We start from the raw sequence: 18,369 nt of genomic DNA on the forward strand, positions 1-18,369 counted from the left end.
ATTTCACATGTGAAATTTCAAAATTTTCTGATGCATAAAAGTATTTTTAATCTTAAAACAAATATTGCTTTGCATGAACATGCGAAAAGAAAAAAATAGACATGAGAAAAACATTGTTTAAGAAACCTTAACACTTGATAATATTTGATATTTTGAAAGCATTGTAATGTTTACTGATAATCTGCCAAATTTCGTTGACATTTGCTTACTAGTTTAAAAATTATAGCATGAAAACTATAAGAAGCACGAAATGGTTATGAGGTCAGTCCCAGGGACCGAGCCCATGCTGAAAGAGTTAAATGATGATGTTGAAATACTGCAGGTCATTTTTACCAGATTAATTGATGATGTGAAAGTATTGCAGGTCTTCTTACCTAATTAAATTATTTGAAGTTATTACAGATCTGAGTAAATGACAGTGTGAAAGTTTTAGAAGTCTCTTTGCTGTAGTAAATGATGTGTAAAAGTATTGAGGTTATGAAAGTATTGCAGATGAATAACTGATGCTGTGAAGGCATATCTAGTGTGGTATCCAGATGTACTGATATCTAACAGATAACCAAAAGCTTCTACAGTACAGACAACAAAGGAAAAATAAACACAACATTTACAATAGTGTTTCATGTTTATTAACAACTCTGGCTTCCAAGTCAGACAAGAGTCCAAGTGCAGTGGCTCCATAATCTCTGGATTACCTATATCAACAGTTATTCTAAATGACATTTTTAAGGAACAAAATCCAAAATCATACCAACTTGTACGTGTATCTTAAGATGTACACAGATACAGGGTTATAATGATAGAAGCTTTTATGATACAGACATTATAGTATGTAACTTTTACCTGTATAAAAGTATTATTATTCATGTATGATCTTTTGGAATCCAGTTCACAGGATTGTTGTACCTACATGCAGAATACCTGAGTAGAAATTTAGAAAAATTCTTTGATATATTTTGTATTTGTTATGGAAAGGTGATATTATTGGTTAATTCATGTATGACACAGGTCCTCTAGTCTGATTAGATTATGTTGTTAAAGTATTATATCTTGTAGTTAAATAGTTACTGTTGTATAAGAACCTAAAATCTTGCAAAACAAAACTTAGTATGTCTTCCACTGTACAGAATCCTCACTGAGCAGATCAGGGAAAAGTGAGAATTAATAATCATTCATGGCAATATTTGTAAAAGCTCATAATTGTGTTTCCTTTTAAATTAGAATATTTAACTTAGCTTTTTATAACTTATCTAACTTTTATTGATCAGTAAACTTTACATGTAGGAACAAAATGTACTTGTGAAATTAGCAATCAGTTGCATATTTTGGAAACTAAGACCAGTTACTTTACAAATTCTTTGAATGATGTTTTTTTCCTTGTTTTGTACTGTAGTGTGAGAGTAATAGTTCAATAAAACCTTGAGCATCTCTATAAATATAAAGTTTTGGTGGTTTCATTTCTTGGAAACAATGCAGTAAAATTGATAATGCTCGGTTATAAAAGATACAGTAATTTCCGATACAATTGCTTACCTCCTTTCACAGTTATAGCTATTCTCAATTTAACTGCTCTCTGGTGCACAATTTTTACTCACCACTAGCCTTAAACTCCTACCAAATTCCATGTGTATATACTACATGGCTCAGCTGCATTTAAGCAAGCAACAACCCTTCACCAATAAGAGTGTGACACTTTCCCATTACAACTGATTGAATCCAATCTTCACTTCTCGAATTGGTATGAAAGTGTTAAGACCTAGTGCTTGATTTCAGAATTTTTTTCTCCAGTGCCTTTTAAAGATATTCAGTTACTGATTTTTGCATTTCAAGGTATTGAGTTGGAATTCTCTATTTGATTGTGAAATCTATTTCTCACTGAATTACCAGTAGTCAGTCAATATTCTTGAATTGACAATTTAGTATTACGACTACAATGATTACTAGTGTTCAACTGCCCGTGACAATTGCTGCAGCTACAACATTATTGGTGGAGGAAGTGTTGTCTATAATTTGTTGTGAGATGGCTTCTTTCATTTGGGTCAAAGGATCTCCCAATCAACAAACAATTCTGCCATTATCTGAGGAATTTCAATCAGGATGATGTAGACTTAAACAGCTCTTCCCCCCATTTCTTTGCTGTACAGGTACATCCTTACCCTTGAAGCACCTATACCTCGGTCACCATTTTTAGAATTGATATCACTGGTATGTTGTGTTTTGTCTTTATCACCCATGTCACTTGATCCCTCCCCTTCATTATTAACTGCAGCACCTAGTTCTGAGTTTTTAATTTTGCCCTTTGCTTGATATTGGAGTTCATGCTGAACATTTTGCAGATCAATTACATCAGTATGCTGTGTCCTTCATGTACTGTAGAGGCTCATGAACTTGTATATCATTGTTCAGCAAATCATTTCTTGATGGAAAACAGTTGAATTTTCTTTTTCCCCTTCAGGGTTTGGACCCCGATACTTCTGGGTGTTTTTCTCAAGCATAATTTTCTCTCCTTTGTTTCTCCCTCATAACACTTCTTTATTATTTGTTGTCCATTCATCTGTTGTCTGAGGCATCTTGCCATTCTCCCAAGGGTTTTTTGTCCAGATTGTCTTGGTCTGCCCTTTCCCTCCACACTTGGCTCTTTTGTTGCTGGGATCTCTTGGGTTGGGAAGCTTTTAACACGTGCATCTCCCAAACAATTTTCTTGTGAGATCTTCGATCAGCCCCTTTTCTGAGATCTACGATCTTTTGTAGACTTCCAGACATTTTGGAGTCTCGTATTGAATCCGCTAGATTGCACACTTCCCTTACTTCCCATTGTCCCAACCTCTTCCTTTTGCAGTTCCTTCCTCTCCTTTACTGTTCCCCCTTCCTGGACCAAATCCACATGTTGTACCATTGTTCACCAACACCATGTATGATGTCAGGTTGCTGGTGACTATCCTATGGATTTGTGTCCTGTGGTAGCCAGGCTCCCTTATTTCTCAGAAGTGTGGGAGACTTTTATCACTGACACTTGGGTGATTCGAGTTTTGTCAGGAGGACTCTCTCTCCTTTTCCTCGTACCTCCCACCTTATCCCATCTCCCAGTTCCTTCCACCTCCTTTAACATCCCATTTCCTTCTAGTGTCTCACATAAGTGGTTTCAAGTCTTTCTCATCATGGATGGCATCATGCAGATTTCTTCTATGCTTCCAGGGTTCTTTTCCCAACTTTTTGTTGCCCCCAAGAAGATCAGGGGTTGACTTCTTGTGATTGAACCCTTCTGTTGGAATCGCTTCCTTGATGTGCCTCAGTTCAACATGGAATCCTAACTGTCTGTCATGTGAGTCTTCTTCCAGGGCTGTGGTTGATGAAATTTGATGTGTCTGATGCTTATCTTCTCATCCCTGTTCCTTGAGATTCCTGTTGTTTTCTAAGGTTGTCGACGATGATCATGTTTATCAATTCCAAGCACTTCCTTTTGGGCTGGCATTGGCACCTGACATTGTCCATTGGGTGGTCCAATTGTTTGCCTGATTCATTTATTCACTTTCGTGGGCTCAACTTCCATCATTTTATGAACAACTAGTTCCTTCTAGCCCCATCCTTTGCAGCGTTTTCCTCACACACTTCACATTGGGTGAGCAGGTTTATCAAGGTGGAGAAGTCCGTTTCCACCTAACTCAATATTTTGTTCATCTGGGGGTGTTTTTCAAATCGCATCTCAGTTGAGCCCAGCAATCCATAAAAATTTTAGTTCAAAGGGCACTATCAGCACCATCTCTCCCTGCACAAGAGGTTCTGTCTTTTTTGGGGACTTGAGCATCCCTGAGGATCCTACCCCTCTGGGCCACGCTCACACAAGTTCCTTGCAATGAGACTATAAGTTCATTTGTACCTCATCATGGACCCTCTGTATTTACAGATATCTGTTTGAGCTTCCTTTTAGTCTGACTTTCTCTGGTGGTTAGATAGGGACAACAGGACAGTGGGGTTACCTATTCCTTCAACCTGTCTAGATGGTCATGTCTTTACAGATGTCTCATTGTTAGGATGAGATGCAAACGGCATTATACAGGAGATCTCAAGCCATTGGTCTCTGGAAGAGTTAGATCTTGACATCAACTTTTTGGTACTTCTTGCTTTTTCACTCTGTGATGGTTCATTTTCTGTCATCTCTGCAGGACATGACAGTTAATTTTTATTCTGTCAACTCAATGGTTGTCTCTGACTTCACCAGTCAAGAGGGTACTCAATCCTGTTCCTTATGTTCCTGCAATTTAGATCTCCTCTTCTGCGCTCGCAGCTGGCTTGTCACATACCAGGTGCCCTCAATCTTGTCATGAATCATTTGTCCCATCCCAACAAGGTTCTATCCACAGTCTGGCCTCTCAACCCCCAAGTATTCCAATGGCTATTTTTCAGTTGGATACTCCCCAACTGGATGCAATTGCCTCTCATTTGAATGCCAAGTTTCCTCTCTTTTGGTCTCCAGTTCCACATTCTTTGGCTTTGGCTGTGGATGCATTCAGCCAGGATTGGAAGGACCTTTCCTTTATGCATACCCTAGCATCCATCTTTTTCCCTGAATTATTTCTCTCATTCAATCCATGTCAGTTCCTTGTTGTAGCTCCTTTCTAACAGGCTCATCCGTGGTTTCTGTTCCTGTCCCTTCTTCATGAACAACCTCCATTAACCCTCCCTCTCTCCTGGTCCCTCCTCCAGCAACCTCATTCAGAGGTGCTTCATCCCTCCATTCTCACTTTGGCTTTATGTATAGTTTTTTTTTTCGGTCCATTGCAAGGGCTTGGGACTACACGTGTAACATCTCTATTGTCTCACACTGTCTGTTCCTCATCCATGTCTGTATATCAATGTAAGTGGAGAATATTCCATTGTTAGTCTGTTCAGCATGGATTCTCCCCTTCCTCTCCTTTCCTTCCTCAAATATCTGGTTTTACCTGGTTGTTTGACAAGTGTCTGTCCTTTTTAGCCATTGTGAGCTATAGGGTGGCCCTGTCATCTTCCTTACACTTTTACCATTTTTGCCATGTGTTTTCCTCTTCAGTTATTTCCATTCATTCCATATACCATATTTACTCCTGCTCTGATCTGGATCATATACTGTGTCCGATCCTTGCTTTATTGTGTTACGTATAGTGCAGAGTACCCTTCCGTAGCTCTTTCTCCCATTTGTTTATCCATTGAAATCTGCACATTTCTCATGGTATTTCTCCTGTCATTTTTATTGGTTGAGTTTATCAGGTTGTCAATATTGTGTATTCCCCTTTCTCCTGAAACTTGCCAGTTGTTCTATGTATCATCCCATCTGATATGTTGCTTCCCAATGTTCTTGGCTGTTCATTTCCATTGTTCTTTGGAGGAAATTACCCAGGTTGGCATTTGGACCACTCCCCACACCTTGCTGTCACACTACTTGCACTATCTGGCAGTTTCCTGCTCAACTGGATATCATCTTCTCCCTGTAGCCATTCTCCATACATCAGTACAACTCTGAATGACTAACTTTTTTTTTTCAGGGGCTTACTTAACACATTATGAATCCTGATCTGTGGCAAGTGGTACCTGTCTAGGTATACTGATATCCAAAATCCACACTGTGAGATCTATAAGATCTATCACACTCATTGTTGAGATGAGGTGTTCCACAAGACTGCTTGCATGTTGTTCCTCACAGTATATTGTGTCATAGATATGTTTGTACTAGACCGTACACTCGTGGACTAATATGAGTAAAGCAGAAAGAGATTGCTGTCCATCTCTCTGTTTCCTTAGATTGCCAGAATCAGGAATGGTCTGCTTTTCAAATTAGGGTTTCATTGCACATTCTCAGGTGATGTGTTCCTTTATACTTTCCAATGCCTTTCTTCTTCCCCTTTTTCCAGTGGAGTACAGGAGTCCTTACACTACCCAGCTCCTAGCTGCTGGGGTGGTGGATCATGGACGAATCCTCCTGAGTGTGCACAATTCCATTCAGTCAAGAGTAGGGCAGTGGCGTTCTACCTTTATTGAAGGTGTGACTATCCTCTTGCTGTGGGTCTGATGTTTTATTCCAGATGCCACTGGTATGGACTGAATTTCTGTCTGGTTTGCAATTTGCGCCTCCGGCTGGTAACCATCCTTCCTACTGCTGCCTGGATGTCAGTTCCTGAGGACTGGTTTTGGTTGGAGCTGGACCATTCAACATGATTCCTCAAATTTGGGTGGGCTGGGATCTTCCTCCTCCTTTGCATTGGGGATGCTACATCCCCAATGCTGATTGGTTTTGGACTAGTGTTTACCCTCCACATTGTCATCTAAATGTACATTCTCTGGTTTTATTGTTCCAGGTTGTGTTGGATTTGAACAAATATAGGCTTAGATTCTTGAAAAGGAAAATCCTTTTCCATTCTGGTTGCTACACCTGAGTTGAGTGGTTGAGGATCCTCCTTCTGCCAGTTGAGTTCTGACAGGCCCTAGCCACTTTACAAACATTCATCTACCTTTTGGATTTGCAATGAATCACTTGTTCCATCCTTTGATTGCAACACAACACCAGTTGGCTCCACTTGGGTGAAGAGTATACCTGGTTTAGATGTGGTGTGGTCTCCCATATATGTGTTTCCTCTATATATAAGTGGCATACTCTTCAGATCCTTTTGAAGAGTGCTCATCTAGGTAATTTTACATTGGCTTCTCCAATTGCTCAATGTGGGATTCCAGCTGTAACTGTGAGAGAAGGTACGTAATAGTATCAAAAGCTAATATTTTCCTACACTGAAAATATATTTCCAATAGATACTTGTTTCCAATTACAAATTCCCATGCATCTTTCTCACTTCTGGCATTGTTTTCGGTGCCTTATCTCAAAGAGAAGATGGAGTTTCAAGGGAGTCAGCTGTGATAGGAGTGTGTGTCACATGGTAGAGGGTTGGTGTGTGCTAATTTGTATACTTAAACTCAGCTGAACCATGTGGTATATACATGGAATTAGGTGAGAATTCAAGGCTAGAGGGAATGAACAATCATATTTTAAAATATCAGATGTTTAACACATTCTAATTGGTTTGAAAGTAAATTTTATTTCATTATTGACATAAGGGATTAATTGGAATAATTTGCTCAACATATATGATCATATCCAATATTTGATTTTGTTAGGATCAGGCTTTTGTAAATGTGCTTTTATAAATGGTTTTGAAGTGTGAGATTTTTTTTATGGCTTAAGGTAGTATTATTATGGCCCAAAATATTGCTTATAGTATGGATACCCAACCAGTGACTCATTGCTTTCTAAAAATTATAGCTTCAAATTTTTGGCTGTTACCTATATAATTAGCTTGCTTCTGATTATAAATTATTAGCTTGATAACTTGAGGCTTCATTAGTACCTGACCATCTAAAAGAGCCATTACACTAAATGCTTGAAACATTTGTTAGTTTTCTATTCTATTCTCCATGACTATACTTACTGTTTTATTATTGTAAAGAGTAGATTATTCTGAGAATGATATCCAGCTAAAATTAAATGTCTTAACTTTTGTAACATTGTTTCTTTATTTAAGGTAACAACTGTTGACATGTTGAAACCTCCACCAGATTTCCGTTCAAACTTTGATTCAACTCCACCACCAATCCTGGTTGACAATGGACAATCAATACTAGAGAATGATAAGATAGAACGTTACATAATGAAGAATGTACCTGGTGGATATAATCTATTCATTCAAGACAAACAGACAGCTACAGTTATTGAAAACTTGTATAGCGTTAGTATAAAATTTGTTTCATGATTTGTTTGTGACTTTTTATAATAGGAAATTAAAAATGTCTTATATGGTGGAATTATATTACATTTCATAACCAGTCTAATAAAGGAACAGATATTTAAGCCTTTTTAGTCATGTCTATTTAGGAGATTTTTTAGGTCATGTTCAGTTTAAGATAAACTTCTACAACCCAAGGAGTCTTAAATTTCATATAATGTCTATTTTAAACCAATATAGTGTTGAGGTAATATTTAGCATTGATAGTTTCTCATCATTTATGTTCAGTCTAAGGATTTTTGATAGTTGTATTCAGACTAAATGAAATACCTCATTTCCATTAAAGTATAGCCTTAAAGATCAGTTCCTATCTGTATCCAGTTTCTCACTTCAGTCTAAGGGTGGGTGTATGTGAGGTCTGGATTTAAACTATATGTTGCTGTTGTTTTTTTTAGGTCTATTCAGTTTAGATAACATCACTCATGATTTTAGTCCAAATGCAGCTCAGCTAAGCCTCACTTTAGGCCAAGGTTCTTCAAAATGTATAGACTTTTTAGATGAAGTAGAACACTCGTTTTTCTATTTTTTATATTTATGTAAATTTGATGTGGCATATGAATAAATTTTATAAATGAACCAGCTACAGAATACTGTTTATTGAAAAAAAATAAGTTAGCTTTTTTTCTTTTATTTGTTTTTTTACAAATAAGATTTTTTTATAAGCCATGATGTACATAACAGTTTACAGTAGTAAGTAATAAAAAATTTTACATTTTACTTGGAACAGAATTGGTTGTATTACATATTCTGATATTTTTTAACAAGGTAAGAACTATAATATATGTCTTATGTATCTTTAACCTCAGAAGAACTTTTTGAGGTCAGTTGAATTTCACACACACATATACAAGTGTTATGATTTAAGTTAAAGTGCACAGTAGAAAATACTGCACGACGTGGAAAAATAATGAAAAATGTTAAAACACACGTTTATAACGAAAATGTTATTATTATTTCTTACAACGTTTCGGACAGAAGCCCTTTGTCAGGCAGTATAAACCGTGTTACATGTGGTATATGAACAAATCTTATAATAGATCCAGCTACAGAAATTGTTTATTGAAAAAATAAAGTTAAAGCTTTTTTTCTTTTAATTGTTTTCTTACAAATAAGGTTTCTGTCATAATCCATGATGGACATAACAGTTTACATGTAACATGGTTTATGCTGCCTGATGAAGGGCTTTTGCCCAAAATGTTGTAAGTAATAATAAAAAAAAGTTTTGTTATAGATGTGTGTTTTAACATTGTTGAAAATTTTTTCATTATGATTTAAGTTACTGAGACTAGTGTGACTTTTTAAAAAATTCACAAAATGTTTCATTATATTCATTTTTTAGAAATTTAAGCTAGTGCTAACACGAGAAGGGGAATCAACAAAACGAGCCCTTTTAAACCAACTTTCGAATATCAATTCCCATCTTAGTACTCGGCAAGGACGTTTTCTAACTGGTGACACCATGTGTTGTTTTGATTGTGAGCTGATGCCTCGTTTACAACACATTAGAGTAGCAGGTGAGTGATTTTTACTTTTGTTCCCCTTAGTTTTGCTTCTAAGTAAATGAGGATATTATATTTTGGAATATCTTACATGACTTCATTTATGGTAAAATATCTACCAAAACATTTATTATTATATGTATAATCTGTACAACTGCCTACTTGTGTTTACAGTAAAGTACTCAACATTCTCCTGAACAAGTATTTTGCTGAAATTATACTTGTCACATTTTTTTCCAAAATTGTTTTGTATGAATACAGTGTTTCTCAAACGGTAAGTTGTGACCATCAAGGAGGACATGAGCTGTATATGCTGAGTCAAAATTTTTCTTTTTAGAGTCCTCAAGATGTCAGGGGTGCACATATTACCTTTGGGATGAACTATGACAAACTTTGCCAAGAAATATCAAGTATTTTTTCATCCTCATATAAATAATGGGGTGGGGGGTCATGACTACCAAAGCCCAGACGTTGGGGTCGTCTGGCAAATCTGGCTAACAGATACTTTGTTTTATAAAGTCTTCACTACATTTGTATTTTAAAGCACTAACCATATTTTTCTCATGTTCTCTTGCATAAGATATCGTTGATTGTAATAAAATATTCATTGAATAATTGTGAGATGAACAATAATAATGGCATGCAGGAACAAACATCATATTAGTAAGTGAAAAAAAAAAAGTAGAAAATGTTAGCAATAATTGTGGTGAGTAGGATTTTGAATTAGGTTTATTGTACTAATCTCTACTCCTTTTATTGGCTCTAGGAAAGTACTTCTCTGACTTTGACATTCCTGTAGAATTAACCAACCTATGGCGATACATGTACCATATGTACCAGTTGGATGCATTCACCCAGTCCTGTCCAGCAGATCAGGACATTATCAACCACTATAAACTCCAGCTTCAGCGTTCTGCTAACAGGTCTAAGAAACACGAGGAGTTAGAGACACCCACTTACACTACTTCCATACCTTCCAGTGCTGACATCAACGGCCACTAGAGCAAATGGTTATTTGTGTTCTCTGAAATGGCCTAGTAAAATTATAACTATAATGAATCCTCTAGCTTCTCATAACTACTTCTTTGCATTATAGTTTTTTGCAAAACAAATTACACTAAGTGACAAAGTTCCCATTTTTGAAAATGTTAGTTTATAATGGACTAATATAATTATGGCTTATAAATTAAATGTTTTGGAAAGGCACAAAGCATTATCTATGATAAGATAAGAAATATTCAATCATAATAAATACTAAATTATCAAGTAATTGTTCCTGCATATTTTTTTGTTTGTTTTACTTTTCAATAATTGTTTACTTTTGGAATAATTTTAAATTACATTTCATACATGAAACATGGGTGGTTGGTATGGCATTGAAATATATTTTACTTTTACTATGTCAGTTTGTAAAAATCTGTAGAAAATAGGTTACTGATTATTTTAAACTATATTTTAAAGATTTTGTTTGACAAATTTATAGAGATATGAAAATAGTATTTGAAAAAAAAATGTAGGCTTTGCATGATTCCCCCTCTTAGTAGGTTGTTTTTAAGAAGATGCAACTAATTGCAATTTGGAGACCTAATAAAAAAATTAGTGTAAATACAGTGAAGTTTCCATCTTAATATCCCAGGTAGTAAAGAGCTCCTAAAACTCGCTATAAAAACATGTGGGTGTGTGTCTAGTTCTTATTTTGTTGATTTAAAAAAAAATCCTACAAGGTTACCTTGAATGGTTATAATCAACTTGCTTCCTGGCAGAATGTAAGTAGTAATGTAAAACAAATGGTTTTCAGTTAGTAGTATTTTCAGACCCTTTTCTTGGTCAGAGACTTTGCTTCTCTTAATAACACAAGTTTGAGGAATGGTCAAAATGCATTCACATTAATTGTAGGCAAAGTTAGCCCATCTAGACATGAATTATAACTGTAGAATTTAGGGTGTTCCATAAAAAATTCTCACATACACAGAATTTATTAAGAGCTTGTAAAATTGAAAATGCTTATTATATTCATATAGATGTTTTTTATCTTTACTCTATTTAATCTTTTTCTCAATTTATAAACAAATTTAATATATTTTCTTTGGATGAAACATTCAAAAGACTTCTTTTTAGAAATAAAATAAAGAAGTTAAGATAGAAAAATGTTGATCAGAGAAACATTTATTACTCTTAATTTTTATATCTGTATTGATTTTTTTTTAACTGAGAATTGGGCATTGAGCTTTAATTGTAAATTTATATAAAACAAAATCAGTCATATGCAGAGTTGGAGGGTGAAACTGTGGGGAAATTATAAGGTTTTTTTGGTTGCTTGTGAGTAAAAAAAAATCTGCATATGACATTAAATTTATATATTTTTCATTTTTGTCAGAGTTTTGTTCCTAAAAATCCAGGAAAACACTGGAGCAGCTTTTTTTGTGATTCATTTCATGTTTTTGTTTTGATACTTTAACTTTTACTGAAATTTTTTTATTCAAAACTTACTCATTTTCAAACATTTACTGAAGTTAAAGAATGTGTATTAGTGTAATAAAGCTCTATTATAACTATAAATTAGCTTTAGGAAATTATAATTTATCCTTCTAATGATTAAACATGTTTACTTGGGCTACATTTTTTACAACCTGCATTTCTACAGCTAATTCATTTTTATAAAGATATGAATTTATTTATTCAAGGAGAAGTGTTTACAAAAATCAATTATAATTTTGTAAGTAATCATGACATAAAAATACTATATCTACTAATGATTGGAAATTATTTGACTTGTTACCTAAGTTGGGAAAGTACACACGTATTTGTTATTCTGAAAACTGTTGGAAAAATGGGTATCTTTTTAATGAACATACTTACATAAATATTTCACACTGGTATATACTGGAAGCTTATGAGATTTAAAACAACATTTGAAAGTAATGTTTTCTTTCATAAACATAAAATTGCTTTCAGATATTTTTTTTGAGAGTGATTAATTTCAAGCAAATATTGTTAAAAGAGTTATGAGCTTCAGGGAAGTATACTAATTTTTATATGTATATTAAATAAAATACATTTATCAGCACATATTGTACTCACTTCTTTAAATAGTATGTAAACTAAATTTACATTCTTTTTTTTATGTATTATTTTTGTACTTTAAACAAAAAAGAAATTAACCATAATTTTAAAAAAATTATGTTTTGTAAATGTGTGTGTCTTAACTAAAGATAATTGCACATTTTAATTTCATATAGTTGTGCATACATATGTAACCATGTTTTAAATTGTATTATGCTTTAAGTTAATTGTTGTTTGAACATCAATGGAATTGTTTCTGTATTTGATTTAGATTACCTTTCCTGGAAACCTTGGATATTTGATTTGTCGGTTATGTTATGAACATAAATTTTCATGAAGTAGAAGTTCCATGTAAATGAAAAAAAAAAAGAAAATCTTATTTTGCAGTAAATAATAATTCTTGATAGAAGTTTTGATGTAGGAAAAATTAATATAACATGTTTCTTCTCTCTTACCCAATTTTTTCCGTTTAAATATTGATCTTGTATCAGGCAGTTAAATTATCCAAGGTCTCGTGGTTATACAGTTAAAAAAAAGGGGGGGTTTAGGTGAACATTTATTTTCAGTGGGAATTATTTTTTGCACATTGCTATGGAGAATAATCCAGATTTTATCAGTCAGTTTTTTTTGTTGTTTTTTTGTTAATAAAAGTCACCTAAAACTAAATATTTGTATGCCCATAAAACTAATAAAAGAGGAATAAGTTAACATTGTATCTGGGTAAATAACATCCATCCAATTAAAGAAAATAAAGCTTTATCCCTAACCATTACCTTATTATTATTATTTTGCTAAATCCATATGTAGGTAAGTTGTGGATAGGCTTCAAACTGTTAATAGGACATGTTTTTATTTTGTATGACTAGAATATTCCAAGATGTTTTATTGCTGATTTTATAATTCATCTGAAACTTAATACTTGCACATTCACAAAAGTTATGAAGGAGAATTAACAGGATTCCATTAAGATAGTCTTGTGTAAAGAATACTGTTTTTTATATATTTTTTTCAGAAACAAGAATATGAATGTATCCATTATTTGAAATATTAATTATTTTTTAAATACAGGATTTTATGTACTAATGTACAAGCAGTTGAAGTCAGAAGTGTAATTTTTTTAATTGAGCAGCTTATTTTAATTTTAAACAGGTTTGATTAAACTGTTGTTCTAAGATCAATCACTTGTAATTTCTTAATGTAAGAGGAGTACCTTTGGATTCTTCTTAATTTGTAACAAGTGTTTCTTATTTTACTGATCACTTAAATTTTCACATTGTTGCATGTAATTAGTATTAATAATAAACAAATTACCACTAATTATCTTTGTGTCCTATGTTAAAGTATTGCTGTGTTGAAACTGGCTCAAGCCTAAAAAAATTAATATGTTGTTGGAACACACTTAGCATTGAAATATTTGTTCTGTTTTATAGTACCAAAAGTAGTTTACTGGCTGTTCTAACATTAATCTCAGGTCTAATCTTATGAATAAATAAGTTCTATTTCATTCAGAGGCTCTGGTCTTCATTGATAAACCTTGGGCTTATAATGCTAAAAATTAGGTTTTGATGCCCACAGTGGGAAGAGCACAGATAGCTCCTTGTGTAGCTTTGTGCGCTTAACAATAAACAAACTGGTCGTCATTAGCCCTTGCTAAGACCTTATACCAATTAGAATGAATAACAACAACACATTATCTTTGGGTATGTTTCAGTAATCATAACTTAATAGATCTTAGTTTGAATGTTCTTTCACTCACGTTAAAATCTTTCTTTTAGTAGGCTTGCTGACAACAAGGACAAATAAATCTACAAACTACATATGATGATATTAAAGTAGGAATCCAGCCTTGAATCTAAAAAATAAAATACCCAGGCAACATTTAGGTTTAAACACACACACACTGTATTTCCAAAACCTCTAACATTTCAGTAATCTGGTAAGACTAATGTGCATACAAATATAGTGATAGCACCTGTTGGAGTTAAAGGGACAGAACCAAACGTAGCCATAGTGGGATCAACCGTCACATTATAACGCCCCCACGGCTGAAAGGGCGAGCATGTTTGGTGGGACGGGGATTCGAACCCGTGACCTACAGTTTGAGAGTCGAGCGCCCTAACCAACTGGCCATGCCGGGCCACTAGTGATATTGTAAACCTTGTTGACGTATTTGGAGATGAAAAACACTTCCCAGCAACAAGCCTGGGCAGTTAGAAGAAAAAAAAAGATTGGTAGGGCATTTCACGAAAAATCAAAGAACATGTTCACATTTAACAACCTGCATTATAACACAAGGATAAATAGTGTGATTATCGACATGAAATTCGAAGCTGAATACCGAGAGAAGAAATTTTAATGAGAATCATTGATATTACTCTCGTTGTTTCAGTGGAACTTTAGGCAGAGGAAATATAGTAGTGTTACGACAGCGGAGGTCACGTGACTCTGGTAACACGTAATAAGTGTTTAGACTAGAGGGTTCATTAAGAGTCGAGTGCATTCTAAACGCCCTCTATTCTTGTATATAAGCGCGGCAAATAAAGCGAGATAATTAATTGGATAGCAGACAAGGAGACAGATAATCGAGTCAAGTCGTAAGTAAAGTGTGTGAATCGTTGTGAATTATAGCGTATGTTTAAGTTCTAGTGACTGTGGAAATTAAGTGTATTGCAAAGTTGTATTGAGAAAGAATAAACTAGTTTTATTTAAGAAAGGGCTTGTATCGCTGAAGTTCTTCGGAAAGAACAAACGAACAGAGACGTAACAGTAGGTTTGAAAACTTGAATTGATTGCCTATTGAATGAAAATGGGACAACATTCCGATTTCTATGCTGAGTCCTTCTTTAGGTCACAAATGTTTCACTTGTATGAACTGAAAATGTGCTGTCGGTATCGTAAAAACATATTAGTAACCGTATTTTACTCAGAAGAAAGTTTAAAATAGCAATATTGATATATTATTCGTTGAATCTAACCTATACAAAAGCCAATGGGTTTAACTTCACGAGCGATTTCTCTTAATTCTCGAAATAGGAGCAGTCATAAAATCCAAAATGCATTTATCCAGAATGAATAGTTTGATTACTGTCTGCCCATTACGATTTTAGTGACAGGAGTGAAAGGGGCTCATGAGGATGAAGTTTTACAAGTGTAGTGATGTTGGTATAATAAGGCTAAAGTAAAGACGTAGTATGGGATCACCTAGCGTAGAGCCAAGTGCATGAAATTTATCATGAAAGTAAAAATACCGAATCAATTTTAAACTTAAATCATTTCTGAATTAAGCTATTTTCTGATATACCACCAACGTTTTCAAAAAAAACCTCTTTTAATCAACAGAGACTCTAAATTAAGAAATCAACGAATATTTCTCCGGTCTATACATTTCATTATATAAGTTCAGTCTAACAACAATATTAGGTTACTAGCTAGAGTACCCGTCTTCTGGACGGAAGTTATATAAATTCATGATTCATGAAAGGTTATCTTAGGGCATGAAAAGCTGCTTCTCTTATATGTAATTGTAAAAATTCGCAAAAACACCCATAAAAACTGCAAAACAAAATTTGAACCCGCAAGTTTGAATGTATTTTTGCAGGGACCCAACAAATCTTCATGCCAAATTTGGTGAAGGTCCATCAAGATGGGGCGAAGTAATAATAAAAAATGCCCATAAAAAACGCAAAATGCAAAGCTGAAAATTTGTATGGACCTAATGAAACTCCACACCAATTTTGGTGAAGATCCATCTGCACCTTGCGAAGTAGTTACATGGACATACAACAGACAGTACTATTATATATATATATATACTTTTGTTGCTAAGTAATATGACATAAAAGCCATTGTAGGAACATATTGTTACCAAAACGCATTGGATTTTCTATAATTAGAAGTTGTTTATCTAACTGGTTTTTATCAATAATTATCCTATGAATACGCCACGAATTCATTTCATGAATGAACTTAATTTCGATTGGCTCACAAAGGAATTTACCAACGTTTGACTGCCTCGACTGCACTTTTCTGCCTCTCTGTTGGTCAAACTTGATTTCTCAAAATTTTTTCATTACAGTTAAATATGAAATGTGAGGTTGGAATATACTTTGGTTTGGGTTGTTGTTAAGCAGAAAGCTACACAATAGGGTGTACTATGTGATGAGGTGGTAGTACTTGTTCTGATATTTTTGACGAACTATACGCTAGTAATTAATAAAGAATCAGTTCATTAACATGCTTAATGTTTTTATCTTCATGTTTTACACAACAAAATATTTACACTGTTTAACGTTGTTAGGTTTTATCGATTTTGTTACTACCATAAAGAATATAGCTCTATGGCTTGCTCTGCAACACGCAACCAGGATGAAAACAGCATATACATATGGAAAACATAAAACGTGTATTTTCTGTGGCTTCACGATTATGTTTTAGAAATTCTTGATAAAATGTTCACGTTTATACTTCTAGATATAGGGAAAAATTGATGTATTAAAACAGCCATAAAAATGCAAAACTGGTTATCAGCAAGAAAAAAAAAAGAGAGAAAAATATCTAACCTATATAAAATCCAGTGAGTGTCACGTCACGATTGATTTCTCGAAATAGAAGTCATAAAAGCCAAATGTATTTATTCAGTTAGAATTATTCGATTACTGTCTTTCCATTACGATTTTAGTGACTGGGGTGAAAGGGAGCTGTGAGGATGTGTGTGTGTGTGACGTGAAACCTTATAAACGTAGTGAGTGTTGGTATAATAAGTCTAAAGTAAAGATGTAGTGTGGGATCACCTAGCCTAAAGCCAAGTGCATAAAATTTATTATGAAAGTAAAAATATAGATTCAGTTTTAAACTTAAATCGTTTTTAAATTAAGCTATTTTCTACTATATCACCAACGTTCTTAATAAAAAAGACAAACCTCTTTAATCAACGGAGACTTTAATTAAGAAATCAACAAATATTTTTTCAATTTGGTTTTCTATATATTGTTACGACAGCGGAATTCATGTGACGTTAGTAACACGTCATGAGCTTCTAGAAAATTCATGTCCTTTCTTGAAGCCTCGAGTGTTCTCCAGATGTACGCTTTTTGTATATATAAGACCGGTAAAAAGTGACGGCAACAATGGAATAGCAGACTGGCAGAGATAGAGACGGACAATTGAGCCAAGCGCGGCTGTGACCGTAAGTAAGTGCGTTAATCATTTTGAATTATAGCGTGTGTTTAAAGTGACTGTGGAAATTAAGTGTATTGCAAAGTTGAATTGAGAAAGAATAAGCTAGTTTTATTTAAGAAAGGACTTGTATCGCTAAAGTTTTCCCCGGAAGAAATTATACGGGAAATTAACTAACGAACACAGAGGCATAACAAATTGGTGTCAGAGAGTGGGACAGAAAAAGAAGATGGAAACGAGAAGTGGCAAATCAAACTACAGCTTAGCAGATTTGATGGCAGCAATACAAGAACAGCAGAAGAACGAGAAAAGAAACAATAAAAGAAACAGGAAGAACGAGAAAAGAAACAAGAAGAGAGATTACCGCAGTTGTTGGAGGAAAAAGAAAAGAAACAAGAAGAACGAGAAAAGAAATAAGAAGAGAGACAACAGCAGTAGAAAGAAAACCTGCAACAGTGGCAGCTCGAACAGCAAAATAAACAAGAGAGACTACAGCAGTGGTGGAGAAGAAAGAAAATAAACAAGAAGAGAGATTAAAGCAGTGGCAACTGGAAGAAGAAAGGAAACAAGAAGAAAGTATCCAACAGTTGCAGGAAAGTCAGCAGCAACTACAGGAAAGTCAACAACAGTGGCAAGAAGTACAAATGGAAAACATTAGAAAATTTCAAAGTGAAGTAATTACATTAAAGGATGATTTACTGTCTTTTACACAAGGAGGATATATTAGCCATCGATCTAATCAGCCTCGGACAACGGGAAGCCCCTTCCAGACCCCGCAGCTAAACCGTAATGCAGACATCTTCAGTCCTGCCAAAAGTCACATTCCA

The 18,369-nt window shown here is 34.4% G+C and overlaps 1 protein-coding gene across 1 annotated transcript in view; it reads left to right on the forward strand.

The window, feature by feature from the left end:
- LOC106472774 (chloride intracellular channel exc-4-like) overlaps nt 1-13,687 on the forward strand; it is a 33,409-nt gene extending 19,722 nt beyond the window's left edge. Inside the window, exons 3-5 of the mRNA XM_013933431.2 lie at nt 7,545-7,748; nt 9,145-9,319; nt 10,071-13,687. Coding sequence (XP_013788885.1) covers nt 7,545-7,748; nt 9,145-9,319; nt 10,071-10,306 — 615 coding nt within the window. The 3' untranslated portion in view covers nt 10,307-13,687. The remainder of the gene's footprint in view (nt 1-7,544; nt 7,749-9,144; nt 9,320-10,070) is intronic.
- Nucleotides 13,688-18,369: the final 4,682 nt, after the last annotated feature.

The sequence above is a fragment of the Limulus polyphemus genome, unplaced genomic scaffold, assembly GCF_000517525.1.
Source record: "Limulus polyphemus unplaced genomic scaffold, Limulus_polyphemus-2.1.2 Scaffold5599, whole genome shotgun sequence".
NCBI lineage: Eukaryota > Metazoa > Arthropoda > Merostomata > Xiphosura > Limulidae > Limulus > Limulus polyphemus.